Genomic DNA, 10,859 nt, shown 5'->3' with positions numbered 1-10,859 from the left:
CTCCTCTCCTCTCCTCTCCTCTCCTCTCCTCTCCGTGCCTCATTTCCAGACCACCTTGCTCTCATGATAGAGTTGCTTGGTAAAATCCCTCGCCATTATGCTCTGAGTGGGAAATACTCGCAGGAATACTTCACCAAGAGAGGTACGCCACCCCTCTGTCTATGGCTCACTCTGGGAAATGTGGAAATGAGGATGAAAGGAGAAAGGTCCTGACAGCACCCTTACATGTGGAAAATATAAAAAAATACATTAAAAGGAGAAAACATAGGAGCTTAATTTGTTTCACAACTAGCGGGGTTTTTTAAATTCCTACCAAATCAGGTCGGGAGGAACGAGTCACAAAGGCAAAATTCCCATCCTTTTGCTCTTTTTTTTTTCAGAAAGAAATATAGGGTATTCCAGCTAAAACCAGTGCAGCCATGTTTATTTTGCTTCAGCCTTCCACCTCTGGTGGACACGTTGACGTAATAAACGTCACTGCACTTCATTGCAGCTGACTCCTTGCAAGATGTATTTTCAGGAGACAACACATTTGTCTTGCAAGATGACACATTTCTAATAAAATGTCATAAGATTTTATTAGGTCTATTTTACTATAAAAAAAAAACAAAACAAACATCATAAATAACAGGCTGACCAAAGTAAGCAGTTTAATGTTGGTTCCTCACATGGGTTCTGTTGGGATGTACTTATTAATCAACACTTATCAGCAGTCAGTAAAACATGACAAGTAATGTTTTAACAGGGCACAGAAAACATCCCCTCATTTAGACTGCTAAACTAGTGCAAATAAATGTTCCTAAACTTCATGTTTGGATCTGACTTGAGTTAGTGAGTTAACCTGAAATAATAAATCTGATAAACTGTATTTATTCGAAGTATATTATTTCTCTAGTAGAAATGCTGGTACGCTGGCATGGTTCATGTGTTTTCCTGAGGGAAACTAACCTCAAAAGGGTTTTGGTATTTTCAGGACTAGGATTACCCCAATCGATCAGGCCCATTATCCTTGTGTTCAGGTGATTGGCCGATACTCATGTAGGGCTGGGTAATTTATACCACAAATTAAAATGAAAGTATACTGTGATGTAAAATTAGAATTCGCAGGTCAGGGTATTTTTTTTTTTTTTTTATATTGAAGACTGACCTAAAAAAACAGCAGTCGGTGCACCTTTATTAAGAGTCTAAACAAATTACCCCAGACAGTTTGTTCCAGATCTGAATGTGATAGACCAATTGAAAACCGATTTGTCTCATAAGAAAAAGAATTGGAAATTATAGGCATTTCTTTTTTCTCTGAGCAGCAGAAAATAGTGGAGACGACTGGCAGTTGCATCAATTTCTGACCCTCAACTCAGATGTGCTGTCAGCCCCCCTCCTTCAACCCTCCAACCACCTACCCAGAGTGGGCCTGACTGAGACACGCTCTGATTATGTTGTGTGTTTTCTTCCTTTTTGCTACCCTCTGCTGTTTAGACCATATAGCACTGATCATTGAGCTGCTGGGGAGTGTCCCCCGCAAACTCATAATGACCGGCAAATATTCCAAGGATTTTTTCACCAAGAAAGGTAAAATGAAAGCATCAAGATTTAATTTATTTTATTGTAAAATACCAAACGTCTGTTCACACTGCAGCCTTATTTATATTCATACATGATGTTTGGAATTGGTTAAACAGTAAATGGTAATTATCATCATAATATGGGAAAAATTGACAGGTGCAGCGCCTTGGAAAAATTTACCACAGGATGTTTTAAGGACATCAGGTTATAATCCAACACTGGATACTAATTGTAATATCTGACCATAAGACTATATTATTTGGTGTTGGTCAAAAACCAACTCGTTAATAGTCCAGTTGCATTGTACACATGTATCTACGGGGTGAGCTGTGCTGTATGCTTGGGCTTATTGTCCTCTTTGACCCTGTCTTTCCTCCCAGCCTCAAGTGTTTAGCTGCCTCTAACAGGTATTCATTCAGGAATTGCCCTTGTTAAGGAAAGCTCTTTGTTTACACATTAAAGCTTTCCCTCTCCGGTTCTTTTCCTGGGAAGAGATCAATCGGGACAAACTGTTTAAATGACGCTTCATAATGTATACGTATTAAATAACCACACAACAGATTTTGACAGAAATTGTATCCTACTCAGATCAGAGAAATTGCTAAGCGCTGCTTACCTTTCGTTGGAGTGGTCCCGAATCAAAGTTAAATACATCTCTAGTATGCCACATCACATCAATGCTTAATACATGTTTGCAGATGAGGAGACATCCATGGCTCCAGCTTTATCAAAATATTCCACTTTGTTCTTAGATCAAGGACACTTTTCTCATTCCATTCCCAGATCTTTGCCACCTGCATAATGAAGTTGACTTTTTATCCTAACTGTTCCAATTAGATGGAAACTGCTTGGGAAAGCATTAGTTTTGACATGTAATAGGCGGCAGGTATTATCAGGGTTTGACACACTTGCTCATCATCAATAAAAAAATCCTAACAGTCTTCACTCCACACATATTTCCATCTAATCCAACCAGCTATTTGTCTCTGCTGCAGAAAAGCTTCCCAACTACAGGATACTCCAAACACATTTTCCCCTTTTCAACTTGTAACAACTTAGAGCAAATTACTGCGGATTAATTCCTTTCGAAGTTTCCATTAGGAACCATTACTAGAGGTGGACGGATGCATTAGCCAGTCGATATTTTTGGTCGAAGTTTGTGTTTTTTTTTTTTTTTTGCGCATCTGTATTTGCCAATACGAGCATGCATTTACTGATCTTTCAAGGCCATGCCTTGATATCATGTTAAACATATGCATTGCTGCTCCATTCATTTGCTATTCATCGATAATGTTTAGTTTTTCCAGTTTTCTTTGTTTTAATTATGAATTATCTAACAATGATTATCACAGTAATTTTTGTTATGTAAATGGTGAAAGAAGACAATATCAGCCTAAAGAATTAGCCTCCCCATAAATTTAGCAGGACATAAAGGTGATTGGTTAGATTTATGTCTTAAAAAAAACTCTATCCGTCAACCTCTAATAGTTATGTGGATCAATTCATATTTTTAGAGCCTGCTTGCCTGGGTTTCCAATTGTTCCAAGTCGCAGTGAAAACGCAGCATCAGAGGAATGTCGAACACTGATTGGTTAGGGACTGGGCTCATCTTTCACAGCTTTTTTTTTTAATAACTAATATTTTAAACAAGGAAATCATTTTATGCTGGGCTTATTGAGTATATCAGCACTATTATAAGCTAGCATTAGGTAGTGTTGTTTAATGCTGAATCGAAGTAAAGAGCTGCCTTGCTATCAAAGATCGCGCCCAATTGAGATATTACCGCATCATAAAGGAAAGCGAATCGATCCGAATTGAGCTGATTGACCTGAATAGATAAATTAACTGTGGAAAATGAGGCAAATTAGTCACACCTATGATGGTGTCTTTAGGGTGATGGGAAGTGTGGAGTTTTGCACATTGGTGTAAAGTTTAGTTTTGGTCTCATCTGAGCAGTGCTCTTTTATCTTAGACTTAGACTTTATCATTTTTTACACGCAGCGTATACAAAGCGACATTTTGTTCAGTACCACTTTAAAAGACATTTCCATTTCTAAAGTGAAGCAGTGATAAAAAGTAAACATGGTGATCAAATGTAAACATAAGTCTGTAACTCTTCCTTAAAGGGCAGATTTGTAGCTGGGCTGTCGACAGATTAATTCATTCGAGTTAGGCTTCTTTGCAGCTCCTCCAGAGTTGATAATAGCCTCTTTATTGATTGGTTCTCTATGACATGTGCAGCCTGTCTTTTAGGTGGAATGTCATGTCTTGTTGGATTGCACAATGTGCTGTAAACTGTGTGCGTCTTGGGATATTGTTTATAACCTTATCCTGCTTTAAACATCTTTACAAGTGTATCCCGGAGTGTAAAGCTGTCTCCATTGGTCTTTATAATGCTTTTTGATGTTTAAAAGACATCTGAGTCATTCATAGTCATTCTTCAACCTATGCGTTAAGGTTTGACATAATTTCATTCAGGTTTGATAAGAAAATGCATACAGTGTCTCAATGGGATTTTATTGCATTGACTTAGGAAAGGAAACGGCAGAAAACGTGTACGGGTATAAAAGGATAATGTCAACAAAACTAGAACATACAATAGTGTATTTACTAATAACATTGAGAAGTCAGAGGTGTTCTGAAATTACAAAGTCAGATAACTATCACAAAAAATTCCCAGAAGTCCTCTAACATTGAGGTTTTACATTATGAATGGAACTTCCAAACTCTCCTGTATGAGAATGGCATCTCCTAGGTGTGGACCAGGCATCCCCAAAGTCGGGCCTTTAGGGCCGCTGTCCTGCAGGTTTTAGAGGTTTCTCTGCTTTAGAACTGCTGTTTCTGGTGATTGCAGTTTAGCAAAAGCCTGTTAATCAACTATCAATGTAAATCAGCTGTGCTGGAGCAGGGAAACCTCTAAAACCTGCAGGACAGCGGCCCTCCAGGACCAACTTTGTGGATGTCTGGTGCAGACTCTCCATAAATGAATGGGATACGTGCCTGAGTCCATGAATAGGCTGCTGCAAAAAGCCTGCCTCATATCTGCAGCTGGTAGATGTCATCCTTATACAGGAAAAATCTCTGTATAATGCACTGCTTGCTGTATAAAACTGTCATTTTTTTCCCCCTCTAATTCTAAACTATGTGCTGCATTTTGTTGACTATAAATAAAGTCAATTCTTAAATCCTAATAGTTTAATTTGTTAGTTTTAGATTTTAAGAAAATGTAAGTTCAAAGGGTATAAATAGTTTTTTCAAAGCTTTGCAACTGTCTTTCTCATTTTTTTTTTTTTTTGTTTGTTTTTTTTGTAGTGACATCACAGCCCTGTGGTGATGGATTGTTTTTGTGGTTTATCTGCAGGTGATTTGAAACACATCACCAAGCTGAAGCCGTGGGGCCTGCTGGAGGTGTTGGTTGAGAAATATGAATGGCCCCGTGAGGAAGCAGAGTGCTTCTCTGACTTCCTACTTCCCATGCTGGAGCTGGTCCCAGAGAAAAGAGCCACTGCTGCAGAGTGCTTGCGCCACCCCTGGCTCGCCCTCTAGTGGACATGTTCAGGCGTTGCACCTCCCTTTCCTTCCCTTCCCACTTCCTTAAGAGACTGCAACAGATCACTTTCCACTTTGGGCATATCAGATGAATATTTATTTCTCTTTTTGTTGCAATGTTTTGCATTTCTTATGTTTTTGTCAAGCTGTTGCTTCTGTGTATGTTTGCTTTGTATTTGTTCGTTCTCCTCTCCGTGTGACGTCGGGAAGCCATTTGGATTTATAATTTGATGTCTGCTCCAGCTGCTGTGCTGTTCAACCCATCCAACCAGGAGCAAAACTGTCTTTGTTCTGCTAGTGAAGCCTCCTTGTTTGTTACACTCCTGCACTAAAACTCAAAACAAATCAAGGATATGTAGCCTTTTTTGTTCTTTAAAAAAGGACTTATTTTTCTCATTCATTGTCATTAGTGCTGTGTTCCTTTTTAAAAATGAATTATTTTACCTTATAACTCATGTGTAGGGATTCTTATTTGTAAAGTAGGTTGAGAAAGTTGCACACTAGGCTGACATTTACACTGACTGCGGTAACATTCATGTCATTTCTGAAGCTCTCTAGAGTATTTTGGGCACTCATTAAGTTGTGCATATTTGGCTATAACTAACTTAATGTCACCTGGTATTGGGAAGGCAGTGAATAAAAAATGAGATGGTTTTGTTCTCATGGGAGGCTGGTATTCTCGTACACCATTTTCAATTCAGGTTTAGTGTTTAAAAGGTTTCAATGAGAGAAAATGTTAAAGACCAGCTCAAAATAGGAGGGGAAGAGGAAAATAAACTGTATATATCTGTACCAAAGAGTTTGCCTTTATGTATATTACAGTTATGTACAGTTTTTAACAAATCTTTTATCTTAGCTAAATTGATTTAGCTGGGTAGCTGTGTTTTAATAAAGTGTATGGGAGATGTTTGAGCTTGGTTGTATGTATGGCCAATTAAGTAATGTACATGTTTTTAACTATAGAGTCGGTAAGATCTGATGTTATGTGGTGGTGTAGCAAACCAATCATATCAAAGTAAGCTATGTTATCTGCTGAGACCTTAAGGTTAAAAAACAAAAACGACATACAATTTACATTAGTGTCACATTCAAAAGCATAGACTTTGTGTGAGTTGTTAAAGACAAACCTGTACAACACACCATTCAATAAAAACAGATCTTCATGCAGTACACAATGACTGTTTATGTGTTTATTTGGTTAGAGGATGAACATAGTGGATGAATAGCACTACTGCTTTTGAAGTGAAAAGGTTTTACTTCTTGATTCAGGATATCTTCTTTCATGGCTATCCATGTGTTCATGAGTTTTCTGGAAAAGAAAAGAAGCCTTTATTGTCTGTTATTTGACTTTTAAATTATGCTTTAACAGCAGGAAAAAATTCAAACGTGAAAGTAACAATTGTTCATTCTCCAGCAGTCAGATGGTGCACCCTGAACAGGTCAGTAGCCAGTAAACTGTATTGCATCCAAGTTTAATTTAGGCTATGATGTGAGTGTGAAGAGAGTTTAAAGGAGAGATGTAAGAAAAGGAAAAGTTTAAACTACATGATGTGCTACCACACTACCCTTCATGCAGTATAAGGCAATATAAGTCAAATATTTTTGTCTTCCTAAATTAGTCAGTCTACCATGTAGAGAAAAACTACAATATAAATTATATATGGTATATATATATATATATTTTTTTACAAGTGTTGTTCTTAAACATGATCAGTTATCAGAGGTGCTTTTGTAATGGTTATCGGCTTGTCTGCTGAAAATTATATTCTCTCCATTTTAGCTTTTATCCCAGCATCGAATGGAATAAGCAGTGTGTAAAATCTTTCGGTTCCAAACAAGTTTGCTTTTTTACCCTGAAATTTTCAGTTGGCTCTTCCTAGAATTGAATTCTGCTTCAAGACATCTGTGAATCCTGTGTATGCCCAGGATGTAACAAATTTGTTCCTCATGAGATTACTTTTCTTTGCAAATGCCAAGAGGAAAAAAACAGTTTCTTAAACACTAACTTCTCTGTTCAGTTTATATTTATAATTGATTTGAGCTGATCTAAAGGTTCTAAACAGACTTCTAAACATATTTGCAGGAAATGAGTTAGCACTGGAAAATGATGTACACTCACACTATATGAATTATATTTAAATAACATGTTGAATTTAAATATTCAAGGCCAAGGTAATGTATGTTCTTTATGGATCACGGCCTTAAAATTAACGAATATTAGCAACTGACTGATAATGAACTGATTTAATATCTTTTTAAATGCAGTTATGCATTAAAACTTTTTCACAACCCTTACCTGCTCCCTCAATCTCAAAGTCATCCGGCAACAGTTTGTCCTGCCGATTACCAAGAGTGAAGGACAGAAGAGCCAGGAGAGCGGCGTCCAGAATACTGATGATGGCTAAGATGTAGGCCCAGCGCACAGTGCAGTTTCCCAGAGCGTATTTATCCGTTTTCTGGCCACACATCCTCTTTACTTCCTCTGCATTCCAGCCGTCAGGGTAGATCATGCAGCCCATCACCATTAACACGGCTAAATGAGGGATTCAGAAAGTTTGTCAGTTCAGTTTTAAATTTCGTAAATAAATAGTCTAGTCTTATAAAAACATTTATTGATCCTGCTGTAAATGTTCATGTGCATTTAGTTTCTGCATTTATGCAGCTTTTATAAAAGGTTATATTTTAAATGGCAGATTTTCTACACTCAGGTCTGCTTGTTGTGTAGTTTAGGATCAGTTAACGGCTCACCAACACCTTATCCTGTTACATGCAACCAAATCCTCCTTTAGAGGTGTCAGAGTGTGTTCTGACACCAGAAACCCCGCTGAGTTTCAGAGAAGACTAACACATGAACACCCATCTCACACTTGAAACTGGAGAGGTGTGATGCTGGCTGATGATACAAAGACTTCAGCATCTCTAGCGGAAAGCACCGGGGTGTGACGTTAAACTCTGGATGATGTTCTGTTGTTTTGGCTTTTCCTGCTATTTATTTATGTATTTTTTTTAAAAGCAGCTTCTGGTAAACATTTGTACCTGACAACAAATTCTTGTGCAACACAAGCTTAAAAATATGAACATTTTACAGATGAAGCGAAAAAGAAAGGTGTCCAAAAGAATAACACTGGAATCTGTATTTCTTATCTTTATGAAATGGTTAAAGCTACCAACAAAAATATGAAACAAAATAAAAAGAAACACCCCTTTATTTTAACCTGTATTTTAAACTGCAACAAAAGTTTACGGCTTCATTCAAAAGAATAATGTCTAAACATAAAAAATCTAACAAAATATGCTTTTTTCTGTGTTCAAAATATTTTGTTGGACCCTTTTTTCTCCATCTAGGTCCAGTTCGAGGGTACTGGTTCGAAATACAAAGAGAAGACTGAATGATTGGTACCTCCCGTGTCTCTGTCTTCCTACTCTGATACAAAGATCACATAATATTTCTCTACTGAATCACCATGGCAGCAAGATAGACAGTAAGAAATGAATGGGGTTGTATAATAGGCTTTTTTTTTTTAAGAAATAGGAGAGAAAGCCACTGAAAAGGTTGAGGTCCTAATAACAAAAACAAACAATGATGACAAAAGGTAAAAAATAAAGTCATCAAATAAGCTAAAATGTAATTTGAGACAGAAAACGAGGACATGCTTCTAATAAACCTAATGATTTTAAATAGTAGTTTACAGAAACAATAAAATTGGACCATGAATTTTTACTCCTAATTTTGCATTTTCTTAACAAACACTCCCTTTTGTAAAGGCCAAATTTATCTATAATCCAGTTTTTTAAACTATTATCCCCTGCAGTTCTGTTTACTAAAATCAACAAGGCAGTAAGGATGAAAGAGTCTGACCTGAGGCCAGCTGCATCCATGCACAGATCTTGTAAACGTTTCCTGCGTTGCAGAAGAAGAACAGACTGAAGGCCACCATCGTGCCCACCACCAACAGCATGGAGGTTCCCACGAAGAACATGGCAGTCCTGAAGGCTGGGGAAGGGATGGAGTTGAAGTCGAAGATGCTGCCTTTACAGATGAGCTCAGAGGTAAGCGCGTTGCCGATGCAGTAGTGGAAAAGGCCGAAGTATCCGGCCTGCGGCGTGTTGACGCTATCCCCGATCCAGAAGGGCTGGATGAAGACCACTACGGTGATGATGGCGAAGCAGATGGTGAACACGGCCCACATGACGCCGATGGCCCGGGAGTTCCTCACATAGTTGGTGTGGTAGATTTTAGCGGCTTCTTGGGCTGGAAGCAGGTCCATGATGGTGAGAAGGAAAAGTTTGCGTTTTTTCCCCGACAAACAATAAAAACTTTTAAAGTTGTTAAAAAGTTACTCCAGTGTATGTTTATAAGGTTTAGTTAATCTGTCCTTTGCCTAGAGCCGACGGACCTTCCAATTGCAGACCGGGATGAAGTTTCAGCACCATAGACAGCTTCCACGCCCGGTGCACAATGAGCAGTCTGACGTCACAGACCGACCGCTCCTGACAACCTTAACAGGCTCTATGCACAGCTCCACTACTTCCTGAATTTAAGGCAGCTCCTTTGTTTCCTGTCTTTCATGATTGGATGCACTGATTAATCCAGGTGTGTACCTAAGTAACTGGCCAGACACACCTGGATTAATCAGTTCGTCCAGTAATGACAGACAGGAAACAAAGGAGCTGCCTTAAATTCAGGAAGTAGTGGAGCTGTGCATAGAGCCCACTGCTGAAAATCTGCCTCTGAAGCATTTAAGGTGAAACCAAGCAGCATGAATACTCATAAGAAGCCTTGTCAGACAGTTTAACTAGCTTTTTTTTTCTTTTCTTTTAGTCAAAAAACAAGTGAACAGAAGGTAACATAATTTGTCTATCCACAAGATGTTGGTTAGAAGTAGTATAAACCTGAATGAAATTATGCTCAAAATTGTTTTTATTAATTTGTCATTTACAAACAAAATAAACACACACCGGAGCCCTATACATATCAATGTATAAAGTACTTTTTAAATATGTGAACAACCCTGTGCTGTCACACTGTATTTAGCTTTGGACTGAGGCTTATTTTGAGAATATCTAAAAAAAACTGATAATGCAATCATATTTAAACTGCATGGGAATGGTCTAGTTTATTTGACTACTATTTACATTATTTGTCATGCACCTGTTCAAGGATGACAGCAATTTTCAAATTGTTCTTAATGCTTATGTTTTATCATTATTCAACTATAACTTTTTCAGATTTTTTGTTAAGGACTAAATATCTCATATCTGTATTGTCTTTGCGTATAGCTTTTGTTTCCCTGACTAAAATGGCTACAATTGCAGATTTTTTAGCTTAATGCAAAAGTTAAATATAGAATAAAAAAAAGAAAGAAAAAAAAAAGAGTTACAACAGTTATTTTCCATTTGGGATCAGATCAATTAAGTATTTTTGAATTAAACTGAACAGAAAATATAATAAATGTTAATCTAAACCAAAGGAAACATTCATATTTACAGTTACTGTGTTCAAAAGAAGAATGCATTGCTTAGAAGAATGCATTTTAAAAATCCTTATACAGATTTATATATTTTTATTTTTGAAATGGTATTGAGTTGATTGGGTTGATTTTTTTTAAATCAACCCAATCTTGTCTGCATAACTGCAGTAGCCACAGTGATCCACCTGTCAGTCTCCTGCCCATTCTTCCCTCACTCAAGAACAGGACCTGAAGTACATGAATTGGTCCGCTTGACGTAGAAACTCCTCTCTAATC

At 37.6% G+C, this 10,859-nt stretch overlaps 2 protein-coding genes across 4 annotated transcripts in view; one reads left to right on the top strand and one right to left on the bottom strand.

The window, feature by feature from the left end:
* The window catches only part of LOC107087489 (SRSF protein kinase 1-like), a 27,475-nt gene extending 21,222 nt beyond the window's left edge, over nucleotides 1-6,253 (top strand). The window contains exons 15-16 of one of the 2 annotated variants that reach the window (XM_015379079.1): nucleotides 50-142; nucleotides 4,925-6,253. In XM_015379079.1, coding sequence (XP_015234565.1) covers nucleotides 50-142; nucleotides 4,925-5,109 — 278 coding nt within the window. In that variant the 3' untranslated portion in view covers nucleotides 5,110-6,253. Of the gene's footprint in view, nucleotides 1-49; nucleotides 143-1,476; nucleotides 1,570-4,924 lie in introns of both variants that reach the window. The other variant, XM_015379078.1, reaches the window with a different exon arrangement.
* A 36-nt stretch (nucleotides 6,254-6,289) lies between these two features.
* LOC107087490 (tetraspan membrane protein of hair cell stereocilia homolog) lies at nucleotides 6,290-9,487 on the bottom strand. 2 transcript variants are annotated; one of them, XM_015379080.1, is made up of 3 exons: nucleotides 8,972-9,487; nucleotides 7,409-7,645; nucleotides 6,290-6,421 (listed from the first exon to the last, which is right to left on the bottom strand). In XM_015379080.1, exons 1-3 carry the CDS (start codon nucleotides 9,378-9,380, stop codon nucleotides 6,411-6,413), a joined length of 657 nt encoding a protein of 218 aa, XP_015234566.1. In that variant the 5' UTR covers nucleotides 9,381-9,487; the 3' UTR covers nucleotides 6,290-6,410. The 2 variants fall into 2 exon arrangements, with proteins under 2 accessions (XP_015234566.1, XP_015234567.1); XM_015379081.1 differs by having other exon boundaries at nucleotides 6,349-6,421; nucleotides 7,460-7,645.
* Nucleotides 9,488-10,859: the final 1,372 nt, after the last annotated feature.

Source organism: Cyprinodon variegatus, unplaced genomic scaffold, assembly GCF_000732505.1.
Source record: "Cyprinodon variegatus isolate N-32 unplaced genomic scaffold, C_variegatus-1.0 Scaffold185, whole genome shotgun sequence".
NCBI lineage: Eukaryota > Metazoa > Chordata > Actinopteri > Cyprinodontiformes > Cyprinodontidae > Cyprinodon > Cyprinodon variegatus.
This window is presented reverse-complemented; position numbering and strand designations above follow the sequence as displayed.